This window comes from Arctopsyche grandis, chromosome 4 (genome assembly GCF_051622035.1).
Source record: "Arctopsyche grandis isolate Sample6627 chromosome 4, ASM5162203v2, whole genome shotgun sequence".
NCBI classification, from domain to species: domain Eukaryota; kingdom Metazoa; phylum Arthropoda; class Insecta; order Trichoptera; family Hydropsychidae; genus Arctopsyche; species Arctopsyche grandis.
In genome coordinates this window covers 16663796-16682567 of record NC_135358.1, presented here as the reverse complement: position 1 = coordinate 16682567, position 18772 = coordinate 16663796, and the positions used below count along the sequence as shown (strand labels likewise).

The following is an 18772-nucleotide window of genomic DNA, read 5'->3' as shown; positions in this document are numbered from 1 at the left end:
TATGTATATATTATTGATGGTGCAAAATGAAAAATATTCTTTTTTAGTTTAGTTATTTCTCTTAACAAATTTTATCTTTTTCGTGTGTATGTGTGCATGTGTATTTACGTACATACATACGTGTATATATATATATATATATATATATATATATATATATATATATATATATATATATATATATTTATAATTTTCAAAATAAGACTTTGAGTAAGTCATAGACACAAGCTATTTAAAAAGAACAAATTTTTAATATGAAATGTAACGTTGCCTTGATATCAGTGTATTTGAAAGAATATTGTATGTATAATTAAGTTTATATGACAAGTTTATTGTTAAATGGTAAACATAAATAACACTGAGGAAATGTGCCTTATGAAATTATGGGAAGCTGCACGGTGTAAATTAAATCGAAAAATTGAAGATCAGTCAAGGTTTTACTTAATTATAATAATATACAAAAATTCAACATTTACATACAAACACATCCATCAATAATCAAAATTTACAAACTAAATAAAAATTTATAAATTTTTCCACGTTCATGACTAGATAAAGGTACTTGGTACGTCCAAAGATTAAGGTACACATTTCAAAATGGAGAATTCATCCCAAGCTTAGTCCCAAAGTCCAATCTCGCTCGTCTTTGATATCTCAGATTAACCCTGAAAATGTAATCACAACTTTTAAATCAGAGTACAAAATAAATCACCTTTTATCATGGCACTCAGCTAACACATTTCTTAATGTATATTTTTTAAATGAAATGAAGTTGTACAAATTAAATAATTATGCAAATCGAATCGACTTTTACTATTCCTCTAGCCTAACTTACTTTATTTCCTGCCACTTTACAAACTCATTTATCACTAATATGAAAGGGTGTGAAACTATCAATACAATAGTACAAGATAGTGGCACGTCGAAAGATGGCACTCCCACCTTGCCTTCATTTTTGGTAGTCAAAAAAATTGTGCAAAAATATGCACAGTGTACACATAACCTTAAAAAGAAGACGATTTTATTAAGCGATCAATTTATTTATATTTTTAAAATACTGTATTATACTTACAAAATAAAAACGCTAATTAACCACGTTTTATTCGAACATACATTTTTTTCCCACAAAGAATGTTCACGATGAACGAAACAAACTGAAATTATCGCTGAAAAATCAACATTTATTAATATTTTTTACACTCTTCAATGACGTATTTTAATTTCAAAACCTACCTATGAATAAAAACAAAACAAAAAAAGATATCTGCTGGGCAATAATATGTCCATCTTCGTAAACATCAGACCAACCCCTCCATTCAGTTTCCGAATAGAGGTCAGTTTCGTTCAGATTACCAAGGTAACTTCCATTACCACCTAAATCTAATATCGGGCTTGGATAAACCGTAACACAAGTCAGAGCATTGTTACTTTCAACAATTTGATTGCAAAATGTTCTGAGCATAGCTCCATACGACAAAATTACAACTAGAATACCGGGTATAAATTTCGAACCATAACACCATAGCACAAATACAGATACCTAAAAACAAAACATATGTTATTTGATCAGAATTCTCAAAAGATGTCGGTAGGAAGTGCTATTATTATATCTTACATTTAGATTGATATTGTTCTGGTGCTTGTAAGTGGCTCTCTTCATGACTCCACTATCTACGGGCGTACACATGAGAGCTACGCTAATCACAGGTATCACGATCATACAAAACCACATCACATTGCCGAGCGTCAGGATCATGGGCAGGCAGAGCATCAACGACAATAGCTAAAATTAATATTTACAATTTAAAATGCAGTCACAAATAATAATGATCTTACGATACAAACTTACCTGAAGCAACACCAGGGAGAAGCTGGCGCTCAACCAGAACTGTATAGAACTCCACATAGACATCATATAGTAACGAGACATTGTGACTAACGAAAACAGTGATATGTCCGTTTCGCGTGGCATCTATGTATATAAATATGTATATGTATTAATTAAAAATATATCTAGAAGGATTTTGATAGCTAGTGATTAAAACCGAACAGTTACAGTGCAAATTTTTAAAATTCTAAAGCAAAATTTGCTTTAATGTAATGTGAATACCTTTTTTCTGGATAAATCTCCTTGTGCTCCTTTCATTTGGTTAATTATCTTTCGTTTGGTAAGCATTATTTGGATGAGAAATAAAACATTAATACATGCAAAGCGTGATTTGATAAGGAAAAACAAACATCAAGTTAATAAACTGTACTTGTATATATACAGTCCTTGGCCAGGGTGTTATGGACACCCAGTATTCAGCTTTTTTTTGCAAAAGGAACAGTCATAAATATCTAGCTGCAGCCCATTTTGGGTTCATTTTTTTTTGTACGCCCCTCTTTATTATCTAATCTATATTTTTCTTCGAAAGAAAGTTAATAAAAAAATTTGATTTTAAAATATTAAACGTCAACTTACTTGAAAAGTATAATATAACTGCAGCAAAAGATAAAACCACGGTGTTCTTAAGGAAATAATTTAAAAAAATTACAAATACTCATGTCTTCACTGATTGAATTTCAGGAACAAGGTTTTTCTTTTCATCTCGCAATTCATCTTTCTTTCATTTTCTTTCAAAGTACACTATTACACAAAATCTTTTTTTAATGTACATATATATTTAGTAGATAATAAAAAGGAGCGTACAAAAAAAAATGGCTGCCGAGAGGTATTTATGACCGTTCCTATTGCTAACGAGAGCTGCATATTGGGTGTCCGTAACAACCTGGCCAGGGACTGTACATATGTAGTGTTTTCATCTCTTGAAGAAGTTTTAAGAATTTTAATGGGCAGATTTTAAATGAATAGGAAACAAATTCGTGTTAGTGATCGATTGTAAAAATCTTATATGTTGGATACGTTGATCGAGAAAATTATTCTAGGTAAACTTTTCGAAATCAATTAGTCGAAAGTGAGTTGGTCGAAGCGATTAACTCGAATAGCAGATTATTCGAACGACAAATTTTTCAAATGTAAATTATTACGTTGACTGATAGATGGTACTTTTGTATTGATAATTTCAAGTTTATTTACGTCAAAAATACTAATAACGTTTTTTATGGTGTTGCGTTTTTCGAATGTATATATACATACGAAGTATCAATTGATGATATTTTTTTCTATTCACAAGACAGAATAAATAAAGTGTTTTTGTATTCATTTTGGCAACATCAGAATCCACCCTCTATTCCGTGGTGCACCAGCAGCAAGCGGCACACACTCAGAAAATATTCTCCTATGCGATAAAATTTTTTTTTTGCCGAACCAGAATGAAAAAAAATAACAACAGGTACGTAATCTTATTACATCGAACCTTTATATTGCGTAATGAAATGTTACGTTGTAATTCTTTTTCAAATTTTTAAGTCGACCGGAAGTGGTACCTCCCCTTATATGCATGTATGTAGGTGTCTTCCTTTTTATTTTTTTTTTTGCATTGTTATATGTAACTAGTGTTGTGCCCGATGAAATATCATCGCATGGGTTATGGCATATTAAGTTATTAATTAAAAAATAAATAAAAGAAATGTGTCGGTCCTGTGTTCTATCTGCAACCAGGTCGTACTTTTTTCAAATACCTTTTAAATATATTTAATTAAATATTTATATTTAATTGTTTAATATGAAAAAAAAATGGTAAAAACTACCTAGCTACCTACATATAAATAGAAAAATTAATTAATTAATTAAATAAATTTTCAATAGATGGCGCTAAATGCTCAGAGACTTATTTCCCTAGTGGAAACATCGGTAGTAGACATTATGCATAGAAGTTTTTAATTTTTTTATTATATCGTACATTTTGTTGGCAGTGTTTTAGCTGTGATGTACATATGTATGTCGAATAGAAACGACTATTATAGTACGGCGAGCGTTATCTCAGACAGACAGACACACATAGTAGCGAAATTATATATATGATACTACCACCGATTTGAAACTTACTAACAATATGCATACGAACAATGTGTCAATCGAAAAATAGCTATTAGGAAAATATGTCTTTCGAACAGCTGCATTTCGAAGAAAACGTCACTAGTAGAATAGTAATATATGTATGTCATGAAAAAAATGTCCTTATACCAGCATGAATCATGAGATAAAAACACTAAGTAATGACCTCAGATATTATAGGCACTAAAATACTGTTTGTCTCAATGCAATGGAAAATTTCAATAAAAGTAATAAATGCTAAAAAACATCTTACAGATATCGAGCAAGGTACGGAATTGAGTATCCTAGCCAAATCTATAGGTCCGATCCCTTTACGGGGTAGTTGGTATGGTGGTATTTTTTGGCACAAAACTGGATATATTGGTTCAACCGCTATGCTGCAGACAAATTCAAACGGACAGTTTAATTATAAACCACTGGTGCATACATATATGTACGTTCAATGGTTGCAATCATAAGATATCAAACCTGGCATCGGCTTGCATAAATATCTCCATATTGTCTTTATTGGCAGCGGAACCCATCACACAAACAACTTCATTATAATCCTGCATGATGCTTATCATTCTTCGGGCTGTGTTCGCTGTACAATCGGTGAACAACGAAACAAGCAGTGGCACATTATCCACCTGTTCGATATGTGGCCGTATGTTATCAATTCCTCTGGGCAATTTGGCCTGTAAAATACGCACACACACACAAAGATCAGTATAAAACGTTTTTTTTAATTTATATTTTACCATGATGCCATTATGGGCTTTACCCCTGAGCGACACATATGGTATTAAACTTGTGCATATATAAATTATAAATTTTAAATCATATTCAAAAAATAGTGGTGACAAATAGTAGGTAGGATGGTTTTTGCCAATTTGATGAATAAACCGTTTCAACAATAAAATCAGATAAATTGGCAAACTTTGATAGGAAATGGTCGACTTGAAGTCACACATATCCAAGTCGGAATCAACTCGGGGCTTGAGCCTGGGAGCCTCTTGGTGCATTAACCCGATCACCGAGCTATACTGCTGGCTAACTTGTTACGTTATATTCAATGAAGGGATTCGAAAAGCGACAAACCCGGTTTCGCATATCAAAGTTGACCGGCGCCGAGTGATCAGTGGAATCGGTCAAACATGATAAAGATCGGCAGCCATCGGGGGGAGAAGCCTCTCCGGTCTCCCATCCCTGTAGAAGTACCGAGTCTTGCGACTCTCCCGTTCTCAATTCCGAATCCTGAAATTTACAAAATTTAATACATTTCGATGACAATTTAATTTACGTTAAAATCAAAAAAAAAATACGAAAATCACCTGTTTGTTTTGAGATATGATGGAATAATTTCTAGCATCGTATCGAACGTGGCTAGTCTCATTATCAAACTTAACCGTAGCGTGGTCTAAATTGATAGCACCGGGTGCGGAAATACTCAATGGTTTTGATGATTCCAATGAACTAAAGTCAACCAAAAATACATATAATGTTTGACAGTCAATATATATTCATTCAAAAATTTTTTTCCATGCAAATAATTTATATTTGCTATCACCAACGTATGTATGTTAATGTTAGACATTCACATAAGCCAATTGAAAATTAACCGTGCATTTTTTTTTAGAAGAGCGTGCGTTTTCTGCTAATTATGCTAGCACAAGAATGAGTAACAAACCTATACAAAAAAGCAAAGCTTTCTTCGCCACAGCTATCGCCTCTTTCATTGCATTTTCGACGTTGGTTATTAGTATGCGAAGAACTGTTATCATTCGAACAAGCTTTTTCCGAACAAAACGGTGTCTGTAGGTTTTGAGAAGTTGTCGGAGAAGCAGGTCTGGTGATTAATATAGAATCATAAAACTATACTTAACACAAATGTCAACAAAGAAAGCTTTGCAAACAGTTTTGCTTGTGTTATAAATCGCATATCATTATAGTGACACAAAAGAAACAGAAGAATTATTTTAAGAGCCACAGTAATTTACAAAAACAACGAGTTCTTGAAAGAAGATAAAACTTCGTAATTTGAAAATTGTTAGTACACAATAATTATTAATATACGTTACCTCAATTTTCATATATGCATAAATACACATGTATATGTGTAATATTTTCAAAGCAATAAAACCAAATAAGGCAATAAATTACCTATTATTCTCGCTAGATAGGGATATATGACAATTCCATCCACTCTCCAATCCCATTTTTTCACTGAACACTCTCGATCTCAATTCATTTTCTTTACTGAAGTGGACAAATCTAATGCACGCACAGTCGAGTTTTTCAATCAATTCAACCATGTCAATTTGGGCTTGGTATTGCATTGTAACCATTCCGATGAAAACCTTAAAAGAACGAAGCGAACAAATAACAAATTATAAACAGAAAACCTCAATTAAATAAGTTGTAATATATGTATGTACTTCTGAAATACGCACCTGATTGCATTGAAGTTCAAAACATCCGTCAACATCGTTAACGTCATCATCTTTAACTTCACTGAATAATAATGAATCTGTACAGTAAACCAAAAAATTTACATTATTTATTGTAAAAAATTATGCAATATATTATAAGAAATTGTCGATATAAATCACCTGTAGAATGATATTGATTGTTGAGTTGTCCGTGTGATTCGTTCCAACTAGTAGATGGTGGATACAAAGATGGACAGTCAGCCGGTAATTCCATAAACATTGAAGCTAATGGTGGAGATACACCGCGAGTAAGTGGTCTACAAATAAAACATGCATACATTGAAATAATAATGAAATAAAATAAGTAAAACCAACACTGATAATACAAACCGATAGGCAAAAGCTGAGCAATACGCCGTAAGAGAACTTCGTTGATAAAAATCTAAAATCTTTTTCCGATCTGAAGGTGATAAAATGCATAAATCTTGACCGTTCCAAAATTCTATACACGAATCCAAAACCATATCAGCTGTTCCCTGGAACATATCAAAGAAACATATAATTCCAAAAACGTTTATATAATTGTTTTTATTTATGGTACATACTTGGCTCATCAGTTGAAGTCCTCCAGCTTGATCTTTGATTATAACACCGAGCATGTGTGGTAATGGCACTTTGACTCGAGTGCTCAGATGAAGTGATCTTGCAAATCTAGTATCACGTCTTATGACATCCGGAGGCTAATTTGAAGAAAATTATTTAAGTATTTTTCTAATACTGCTTTATTTTATAAGATAAAACTTAAATATGTATGTATTTAGGTATACCAAGTGTCTGAAAATGGCTAGTTGATTCTGTAGAGTATAAATATTTTTAGCTTCCTCGATAAAACCAATCTGTTTTGCCAATTCACATAAGCAGCGTCTGTTTGTCACTGGAACAACATCTTCGCTTTGCGTAGCTTCACACGTGAGATGAGCACAAAAGTATGAGTAATGTTCTTGGGTGTTCAAATTGCATGTGTTAAGAAGTATAGCCAATCCCAAAGGTTTCAAACAGGCTATATATTTTTTCCAAGAATTATCGTCAAACTCAAGTCCGAAAGGAACATTCTGGTCGTGCGTTAAATCTAAAACCTGAAAAGAAACAAATAATCTCGTTCCTTACATAGAAAAACAGTAGCGCCATTTAATTCACATTCTAAAATTGTTAATGCACTAAATAAATGTACAGGGCTGGGCCTAGGAAGGTGTGGGGACACATCAGCCGAATGAAGCCCTTTACCTTAATTTGAGGATGCAGAGGGGGTTTCCCTGTAAGGCAGGACTCATGTCGTATGCCCAGATTTACCGAACCCTAGGGCCGGCCCTGTTGATGTAATATTAAGCAAAATTGAATAATATAAATTAGTTAAATAGTATTCGTGAAGCTCACAAACTCAATTTACCTCGGCGACAGTGGTCTGATTGAGGCATGGTACTGTATTTAAGCAACTGCTCTGTTTGTTCGTCGTTTCAAAGTAATTTTCGTACAGATTTCCATTGCTCGGATCGCTACTCGATTCTACGAAACTAGTCTTCGATGACGAATTGGAAGTATTATCAGAATTCCGGAGGAAGAAAACCTTTTCAGCAGTTGGATTTGGCCATGACAGTATACCCTTTTTATCGACACAACACAGAGCCTAGTAAAATCAAAATACGTTCACATTTAACATTCAAAATATAAAACAAAAAAATATATATTGTAAAAATACTGACAGTAACTGAACCCAAAACTTGAACGATATTTGCCGATCGGCATACAAAGTCTTCCTTTCCAATTAATACGTTAAAAAATATCTTCCAAATTGTCTTTTCGTCATTCAATACAAAATTGGCATCGTTAGAGATTTGTAAAAGTAAATTATTAGTTTCCTCTGGTGCTAATGATCGTTTCTTTAAAACATACTTTTCTGAGTTTTCTAATAAATATTTGAATCTAGCAAAAAAAAATAATAACAGTTCAAATACATATACAACGTCAAATCGAAATAAGATATTAATAAATCTAATATAATATACTTGGCTGTTCCATATGTATTTAAAGCTATCCATGCAATGGGGAACATTGTAGGTAATAATGGAAAAATAGCAGTAACGGTTTGAAGTATATAAATGGTTGTCCAATGTGCTGTACCCAAATATTCAGAGAGGTAAAAGTGTCTCATAAAACCAGCCAACAAAATAAGAACAATTATAATTGGCAAAATAATTAATTCGATGCATTTTGTAATAATCTGAAAAATGAGCAAGCTATTAATTTCATTGTATATTCATTGTGATTCATAGTATTCACGTTAAATTTAAATACCAGGTAGCGTTGTTTGTTGTGTACGGTAACTGGACGATTGAGAGATAAATCTAACGCCAGTTTTACGTTAGATATGTAAGGAGTTTCAAGCAATTTAAACAATTTGCTTTTGTGTGGTTGCATCGCTCTCGGCGTTGTGAAATTTTCACTCTTACCCTAGTAACAGATATTTCATTAAATTGACTATTAATACTGGAAAATAATTTATATTAAAAATCTAAAGCCAAATCGTACTACGGTAGAAGGTTGATAAATCTGTTGAGGAAACATTATTAGTTGAGGATCATCTATAGCCTGGCATTTTCCGGGCGATTCCTGTCCTGGTCGCATTACTATTATATCGTTCTTTACAAGTAGCGCCCATGGTAAATTAACAACTTTTCCTAAAATAAAACATTCGGAATACTTCTGTGACGATTTAATACAATATACATATTTTGAAATATGGAGTTCATAGATACCATCTCGGTAGGTCCATTGAAGCGTAACACAGGGAGAAAATGGGGCACACAAATGAGGATAGTTTTTTTCTTCCCAGTCACATTCGCCTATAGCTTGATCCAATGTCACTAAAATGATTTAAAGCCATCATATGAACGGTCGTATTTTAAATTTCGAGTAAAATTAACGCTATCGAATGTCGCACCTAATGAATGATTGATCCTTCTGTGAATTTCATTAGCCGTCAATTTACTTTCATTGTAAACGAAATACGCGTTGACAAATATGAATATCCAAATGGCAGTTGCTTCCAACGGAAGACAAAAATTGACGAGTTTTGAAGTCGACACTCCAAATGTTACATACAACAAAAGTACACATATATTGGCGATAATAAACGTTGGCCATATTATGATCGCGTTCTCGTTAAAAGGAGACAGTGATTTGGTAATCCAAGACCTGAAAAATACAGAATCGATGCGGTAGATAAAAAATGTGATGTAAACATGGGTCAAATGGGTTGACGTGAAATAAAAATGAGGAGTTTTACCAGGTGAGTCGCGGCTCTGGATACTTAATGAGCAGAGCAGCCACGTCTTCCCTCAGCTGAAGCAATGCCGGTCGGGAGCCGAGACCCCCCCCGCACCCCTCTGGGGGCCCTCGCGACCCCCGCACACCCGCTCCGCAAAACACCATCTCATATCTCCACTTGACACTAGTCTACACACCACACAGTGTGACTATATACTGTCAATCAATCATTTCAACATTCAACTTATTTTACAAACGTTAAATAGGGTTTATCATTTTCAAATACATAATAACACAGACAATAGGGCAAACTATATTCTATCGGCCAATATATAATTATATATATATATATATATATATATATATATATATATATATATATATATATATATATATATATATATATATATTGTGGCGGCTCGCTTATACGACATGGTCGAGTTTGGTTGCCTTCCTGCGAGTGGGGACCAACCCGGCTGGGTTCGGAGAGCTACTACTCACTCTGTCTTCAGCTGTCATATAATAAACACGTGCATTAACATGCCAGTCGTCTCATTCGTTCATCCTCCATACTGGTGACCCCCGACATCGAGCCACGCAGCCTCGATCAATTTCAACATGCCGCTCATCCCTGCCTCGCCGAGTCAGGCGGGAGAAGCTACCCGCCGCGCCCCCATCGCCATCAACAGAGCGCGTCGCGGGCCGCGGGTGACAATAAACGAGCAGACACGGCTACCTACCTACCTACCTACCTACCGACGTCCAGCCACAACGTCGACGACAGGTGCTTTTAAAAAATGGGGGAGCGAATGAGACGACGATCTTGACAGCTGGATGTGGAGTCATGCGCGATCCACTACACATAGAACGGTCATCCAGCACCACAAGACATACACCACCTCAGCACCATCATCATCATCATCATCATCAAGGCCCCGTCCGTCCCCACGAGCGTCGTCACGCCGAGACGGGCGGTAGCGCTACAACACCTCCACGAGCCACAACGACTCACAGTCCAGCTCGGAGTATCATCAACCACATCGATGCCCCTGCCGCCCCCGCCGCCCCACCAACCGACATCAGCCTCGGAAGAGCGCCGCCGCCGCAGCATCGCATCGCGCGACCATCGGACCACCCACCGTCCTGCTCGCGACGTCACCGCCCTCGAATCTACCGACCATTCAGGGCGGTACACCTATGTACACAGCGGATGACCCACGTCAACATTTTTTTTTCTCCCCACGTAATAATTTTTTCTCTTTGTGTAACAACAATTTTTTTTCTTTTGTAAAATTTGTTTCTTTGTAATTTTGGTATCGCTGATGCTGGGGGGGGAGTGATGTGGCGGCTCGCTTATACGACATGGTCGAGTTTGGTTGCCTTCCTGCGAGTGGGGACCAACCCGGCTGGGTTCGGAGAGCTACTACTCACTCTGTCTTCAGCTGTCATATAATAAACACGTGCATTAACATGCCAGTCGTCTCATTCGTTCATCCTCCATAATATATATATATATATATATATATATATATATATATATATATATATATATATATATATATATATATATATATATAAATAAATAAATATAATAATTGTCTAATGCGTGTCCACGTGTGCATGGTGAGTGTGTACGAAGTACACCATGTTCTGTCTATTTTTCTCCCTTTGGAATCGTATATCGTGGAAAGAGGCGCGGCATAGTGCGAGCTTTGCGCATGTCACTGTACGAACTAGTCACTCACTATTTATCGTATCTCTTTCTCCCCTTGGAATCGTGGAAAGGAGCGCGGCATATAATAATAATATTTCAAATTAAATTATTTTTTTTTGAAAAAATAATCGTATTTTTAACTGATTCTTTTGTTTATGTCCGCCGATCAAATGGAGTGCACAGGTATGTGCATACAGGCCACTAGTAAAATATAATGGCATTGCTCGGATTGGTGTCAATCACTCTTTACTAACCCGAAATTTCTTGTGAACCAAGTTAAAAAAGAGGAAAACAAAACCTTTAATCTTTCGGTATCTCAATTTCATAAAAATTAAATTTTAATGGATATTTCCATAAGAAACTTAGAACATTTATCTATAATATATATCTCTGGAGAGACGTATTGTCCCAGCTGCGAATAAATTAATTTAAAAATTATAGATCAGTGAAATCCACATATAAAAACCTTAACATGAGGTCATCAGCCCATCAATTGTATAATGCTCGCACACAAAAATAGAAAGATTTTCATTACACGCCACTAGTACGTATAAAAAATATATTCTTCATTCAGTTTCACCCCCCCAGGATGATGGCGCCCTTGGATCGATGGAGTTTTTGAGTGGTAGATGTTCCACAATCGAAATCTTAGTGACTTGCGTGAGATCGTTTTTTGTATATGAATAATCGGTAAACGGACTACTAGTCATATGTAAACCAGTCACAGGACAACCGGTCGCTTTAGATCGGTCACACGTGATCACCCGTCACACTAAAACTGGTCACACCCGAAAATTAGTCACGAAAAAACTGGTCACACCTAAAAATTCGACCAATTTTTAATTTTCGGGTGTGACCAGTTTTAGGGTGTGACCAGTTTTAGTGTGACGGGTGATCACCTGTGACCGATCTAGAGCGACCGGTTGTCCTGTGACCGGTTCACATTTGACTAGTAATCACCGAACCGAATAATCACCAAACCATACCGTTCACATTTCCCTATATAAAACCGTTTTACATTTTCATTTAAGTATTTTTTAAATTTTCTTTACTTTTATTTTTAAGCCGTTTAGTTGAACTTTGTGCGTTGTAAAATAAAGATGCATTTGTTTTCCATACATGTAAAATCCGCTTAATAGATTTTGTAAAAACGTCTCTGTAAGATAAAAAAAATCATTTGTTTTTCTTCACATTTTCCGATGCCATTCCTGAAACAACAATTAATATAACTCGTAAAAACATTGCACGTGTCAATTAATCGTACGAAATCCATAAAACCGATAGAAAATAAAGTTTTATAATATTCTCGTGGTTTTTCCCCGCTGTGAGACCGCGTCGACATAAAGAGCGCGCTGTGAACGTTTTCCACGAACCGCTGTGATAGTGCGTCGCCGTGTCCGCGTATGTTTGGCGAGAGCGCGCTACAAGACGGAGCGCCTCGGCGCCCCCCACGACCCCCGCCGCGCAGAGCCACGCCGTGACGTCACCCCGAGGGCGGAGTCGCGCCGGTAAGTGGGGCACTCCCTACTTCTGACTACTGCCTACTACGGCCGCTGCGGCGCTCTCCGCCACTACCACTACCACTACCACTACCACACAGCACAGTGTCGGCGACAGCGACAGCGACAGCGACAGCGACAGCGACAGCGACAGCGGGGGCGGCGAAGATAGCGATAGCCATTGCAGTTGTGACTGCGATTGCACACCACTGCGACGTGCCACTGCTACCCACTACCCACTGCCCACACCCCACTACCCACTGCCCACACCCCACACCCCACACCCCACACCCCACACCCCACACCCACTAGTATATAGGGTGTAGTCTGCAGCTGCGCGTCCACATTCGAGTGACATGTGTCAGCGATGATGGGCAAGAGCGCACCCTGCTTGCTGGTGACGGCCCTCACGCTGCTGTGGGGTCCCACGGGAGTCGTGTTCGGCTGCAGCCGCAGCATGAATTCTCTGGGCACCACCCTGCCCAACGGAGACATCGCCCTCCTCCAGGGCTCCACGCTGCAGATCGACTGCTTACTCTACCCCATGAACCTCTCCCAACACGGCAAGAACGCCTCCGACCTGCACTTCTACCGCAACCAAGTCCGTCTCACCCCTTCCGACACCACGTCTCTTCAAATCCTCAACGAGACCGTGCTCAGACTCACCGTCACCAACGTGCAACTCTTCGACGGCATGTACTATTGCAAAACGGTGATCGACAACAAGCCGACCGCCATCTGTCTCAATTCCGTCTTTGTCGGAACCGTCCCTCAAAACATCACCAACTTCAGTTGCGTCTCCAACAACTGGCAGAACCTCACCTGCACGTGGAGGCCTCACAGGATAAACTACGTGCGGACCGAGTACTCGCTGTCTTTCACGTTGAAGGGTCGAGCCAGTCGGGGCACAGTTTACAAGTGCCCTCAAATAAAAATGGAGAATTACACGTATGTGTGCTATTGGGATCTGTCGACGGATCCTCCGTACAGGCAGCCGTACTCGCACTACACGTTCACCCTGACCGGCTCCAACAAATTCGCCAACAATACTCAAGAGATCAAGTTTAATCATTTTGCCCGAGTCCGGCCGGCGCCTCCGTTCAATCTGCACCGGGTCGAGTTGACTCCCAACAGTGCTCTCCTCAATTGGACTCTGCATCACGGTATACAACACTTCTCCATCGGACTCGTGCACAAGATCGAGTTTTGCTCGGAATTGGACGAAGGGGAGTTCAAGTGGAAGGAGGCTTACCTCAGCCCGGCGAACAACAACGTGACTCTCGTATTCAATTTGACGCTGCCGTATGCCAACACTTTCTACGACGCGCGCGTCTACATCAAAACGGAAGAGGCCAAGAATAATCTCTGGTCCGACTACTCCTCGATCACGCTCAAGACGTTGAGCAAGCTGCCGGATAGAGCGCCGCAAACCGACATCGGGAGCTTCGAATCGATCACCGAATTGGAAACCCGAAAGGTGTTCATATGCTGGCAACAGATCGAAAAGTACGAAGAAAACGGTGAAAACTTTACCTATCAAATCGTCAATGCGAAAGTAGGAGGAAAACCCAAATATCTCAATGCGAGTGTGGTAAACAAAGCTTATATGGTGTTCGATAAACTGTCGTTGGATAAGGTCGAAATTACTATCAAATCGTGTAATAGCGTCGGCCACTCTGAGGATCAAACTCACATGATCATTCCGGCTCAGAAGGAAATCTTACCGGAGCCGAGAGCTTTCACAAAAATTGAGTTCGGTAACGGCACATACGAGCTGTCCTGGAATAGGGTTATCCACGAAGATTTGAATAGCTATACGATATTTTGGTGCGACAACAATCGCGAAAGGCCGTATCAATGCGAAGGACAGTTGAATTGGGAAAGAGTTCCCGCCAACGCCACTATCAAATACATAACAATCCCTAACAACACAAACTCGCTGAACAGCACTAAGATATACCAATTCGCAATTTCAGCCAACAGTCGCAAATCTAGCAGCGGGATGGTTTGGGCTCTGTGTGCCGTCATTCCCAACAAGAGTGTGTCTAAAATACGCAACATTTGGATCAACCGGTTCGGATCGACATTCATCGAAGTCGGTTGGAAGCTGGAGTGCTCCGATCGAATCGGCTCCATACTCGGCTACAACATCACATACTGTCCCGTATTTTCTTTGTACAATAAGAGCTGCAAAGAAGATCCGAAGAGCATCGTCGTGGTCAGAGATCCGTCCGAGATTCACAGCAACGTCACCGATCTAAAACCTCACACCACATACGCAATACAAGTCGCCGTCATCACTAGGTATGGCAATGGCCATTCCAGCGATCCATTATACAACATCACCAGTGAGGGTGCGCCGACGCCTCCGATCAATGTCACCATCAGCGAACTGTGCAACGATAGGATGCGCGTGTCGTGGAAACCACCTTTGATCACTAATGGCTATTTGAAATACTACCAAGTCAACTATGATACTTATGATAGTTTAAAAACTGAGAGGGTCGATATTGATGAAATGTACAGCGAAGTTGTGCTGAAGAATTTGACTGGTTTCACTAATTACACCATCACAGTGAACGCTTGTACGGTATCTTGCTCTAATAATTCAGTTCCGGTGTACGTGCGGACCGCCATCGGTCTGCCAGGACAGATCAACCAGCCTTTTCTGCAGAATTCGAACTCATCGAAAAGTTCCAAGTTGATTTGGGACCAGCCTCAAGTTTCAGGCGGCGCCAATAATTATTATCAAGTCAGAATCATAAAATTATACAAAGACTATACGAACGCAACTCAAATTTTCAACACCACAGTGAGGGAATTCACTATGGATTTTCCAAATTGTAATGGAATCGTGTCTCAATCCTATGATGTCAGAGCTATCAATATCGACAATGTTTCCAATCACGGCGCTGTAGATTTCAGCCAGAGCGATGACGTTCAATTTGGCAATGCTATTTCGAACACAATTCAATATAAAGGCCCTTGGAGTGTCCCATTGTACAACAGCTGTGCCTCCTCGGCCGGCAATTACTATTGGTTGTACGGATTCATTATCGTCGTCTTTGTTGTCTTACTTGTGTACGGTCTCAGGCGGTTATGGATATGCTGTAAAACCATGCAGAATATCAAACCGTGCTTACCGCCTGGCTTGGGAAGCAACATTGAAAAAGAACCCGTCAAGAAACCCAAGTGGACGATGCCAAGCAAACACAAAGAGGACAAAAAACAAAGCAGACCGTTTGCAGACGCCGAATCTTTGTTGGATAAAGGGATCATCACCAATATGGACATGTTAAACACTACCATGTGCGACAACAGCAACTATAGTGAAAATTCAGATAGTACAGTGGCTCTGTCGCTCACATCGTCAAACAGAGGCACTTCAGATGAAGCTAAGGACGTGCACGGTGGTCAAGACGGCGCCCAATCCGAGACGCTATCTGCAAACTCTTCGCTCAGATGGAGAAATAATGGGTCGTCCGGCTCAAGACCGGCATCAGCGGCCTCATCTGATCCTGCAATTTGGAACTCTCCCATCACTAAACCGTCAGACCTGATCCAAGACGACATGACTCAGATGACTCCTTATTCTACTATCGGAATGCCCAATGAATACTTGCCAGCGAAACCGGAAAACAATGCCAACATCGATGCCCCACAACCTAAAGGCTACGTTAGCTTTGGATCTTTCGCCACCGATAAGTTGTTCAGTAAACCGCCGGTGCATCAACCATTCGTCTCTCTACAGCAGCCGGCTTACGTATCGGCTGACTTGCCGATCAATGGAGATGGCCGTCCGGCGAGGACTGACCTTCCATCCGGATACGTCATGAACGGAACTATCAATCCATCGTCGATCGTATCTTCACCAGTCAAGTCGCTTAACGTAGAATCTATCGAGCCGATAGTCAACGGTGTCAAACTCCCGTTGGATAATTACGATCCTAACTACGCTTTCAACGAAGAGTCAATGTTTGTCCAGTTGCCTAACGACGAGGTGGACATATCGAACAAGCCCGTGTTGCTCGACTCGGGCTACGTGAAACGCAACGATCCCGTCATCATGAACGGAATCGACACGTCGTGCCTTCAAAAGATGCTCGGCGGAAATCAGCAACAGAGTGCGATTACACCTAAGCAGACAAACTTGACCAATATTGTGATGCCGTCTGAGAGTGCGATGGTGGCCGACGCCGCTCTCTCTCCCGAAGCATACTGCCGCTTCGGACCCAACACGAACGTGCCCCAAGCGTTCGACTTTCAAAATCAGTCTGACGAGGACGCCGACGTCGGATTTTTGACGTCGATAAGGAGTGCAGACGATTTTGACTATGAAAAACATTCGCTGTTTGAAGAGCCTCGGCGTAGTGATCCTTCGGTGCCTCCGTCGCATTATGTGCCTCTGAACCTTCAGAATGTGAACAAACTATAAATAGCTTTAATTTTTGTGTTTCTATTTGTAAGCGTGCGACGAGAGGAATTCTTAAAAATAATTTTAAACGTACATGACACGGTCGCGGAGGCCGCCTTTGCACAAGTAGTGTCCCCTATGAACTCGATATACATAATATATCTATTTATAAATTTAAGTGTAAAAAAATATTGTAAATATTGTATTAAGGGATATTTTATTACTTCATTTGTGAACTTGTTAAATCATATACTTGATTTAGGAAGAAACCTGCACGAGTGCCTCGCAACACTTCATCGTCTGAACGGTAATTGTTTTTCAAGTTCAACAACTATGATTTTTTTTTTCTTAACACAATGAATGAAATGCTTGTCTCGATTATGTGCATCATCAATGATTCCGAATCTATGTTTTCGTCATAACATTTGATTTGAATATACTAATAATTTATTACTTTATCTCTTCTGAGAAACTAATATGCTGTTTAATCTTATGGACATATAAATGTGATTATTACAATAAATTCAATATGCCCTGTAATATTTGTCAAGTTTGACTCGCATACTAATTGATGCTATAATTAGAGTTATCAAGTTCCCTGAATTATACCGCAAAACTCCCGGAATAAAAATGAATTTTGTTTGTGCGGTGGAATCCCTCTATATCGTTTTCTTGCAAATTTTCTATTCAATTTTTTTTGTGCAAATCATCATATTGAGTTATATTAAAAAAAAAAAACGATGGGATTGAGTATTTCAGTTATTTTGAAAACTCTAATGCTTTTTTTTTTTATCTAATGTGATTAAATATCATTTTACAACTGAATTTTATTTCTTTGCAGATAAATAAATAGTTAAATTTTGCACGATTAAAAATTGCCTAATGATGGACGCGTTCTACAATTTTCCTTTGATCGCTCAAGACTTACGACAAGAAGAATATGTAATACAAGTAGCTGATTCTCTTCAATATTTATCGAGTATTGTCGATGACATTTTTCAAAAAATCAATAAAAGAATCGATGAAAACACATCTCGAACTCAAGACATTGTGCAACGGGTTGCAATCTGTCGTATGAAAGTTGAAAAACTTACAAACACTAACAAAGCTACGAAAGTTTTATCTGGCGCCAAATACCCGGCGATGGATTGTTTCAAAAACTACAAGACTATATTTGCTTCGGGAACCAATCAAATAACGATGAACAGAAATGCCGGAAATATAAAAAGCAAGTTGGGGGTTTTCGACAATGGTAAATTACAGGTAATAATAATCTATTTTTGTATATAAGTTCAATTTGTGAGTGCAATTTGTCTAAATTTTAATCTTTTTTAGGAAAAATTGGAATTTTATCACGTCAAAGTGGATAGTTCAGATTTATACGAATGGTTATCAGAAAACCAGCCTAAC

At 38.5% G+C, this 18772-nt stretch overlaps 2 protein-coding genes across 6 annotated transcripts; one reads left to right on the top strand and one right to left on the bottom strand.

Moving 5' to 3' along the window:
• Positions 1–257: 257 nt before the first annotated feature.
• Positions 258–9964, bottom strand: l(2)k05819 (transmembrane protein 94-like protein l(2)k05819). Of its 5 annotated transcripts, XM_077430003.1 has the most exons (26): positions 9755–9964; positions 9410–9663; positions 9225–9332; positions 8998–9146; positions 8764–8919; positions 8475–8689; positions 8172–8391; positions 7859–8095; positions 7239–7547; positions 7017–7151; positions 6802–6947; positions 6592–6728; positions 6433–6509; positions 6143–6339; positions 5670–5828; positions 5314–5455; positions 5081–5236; positions 4469–4677; positions 4254–4377; positions 2111–2158; positions 1850–1972; positions 1616–1783; positions 1234–1540; positions 1073–1166; positions 836–1003; positions 314–665 (listed from the first exon to the last, which is right to left on the bottom strand). In XM_077430003.1, exons 1-26 carry the CDS (start codon positions 9898–9900, stop codon positions 593–595), a joined length of 4257 nt encoding a protein of 1418 aa, XP_077286129.1. In that variant the 5' UTR covers positions 9901–9964; the 3' UTR covers positions 314–592. The 5 variants fall into 5 exon arrangements, with proteins under 5 accessions (XP_077286130.1, XP_077286132.1, XP_077286133.1 ...); XM_077430004.1 differs by lacking the exon at positions 2111–2158 and having other exon boundaries at positions 258–665; XM_077430005.1 differs by lacking the exon at positions 5670–5828.
• A 2862-nt stretch (positions 9965–12826) lies between these two features.
• Positions 12827–18625, top strand: dome (cytokine receptor domeless). Its single transcript, XM_077430001.1, has 2 exons — positions 12827–17669; positions 18204–18625. The coding sequence occupies exon 1, from the start codon at positions 13316–13318 to the stop codon at positions 17381–17383; it is 4068 nt and encodes a 1355-aa protein (XP_077286127.1). The 5' UTR covers positions 12827–13315; the 3' UTR covers positions 17384–17669; positions 18204–18625.
• The last annotated feature ends 147 nt before the right edge of the window (positions 18626–18772 follow it).

Excerpts from the sequence above, each read along its gene's own strand:
- dome (XM_077430001.1), top strand. The coding sequence starts at position 13,316 with ATGATGGGCAAGAGCGCACCCTGCTTGCTGGTGACGGCCCTCACGCTG.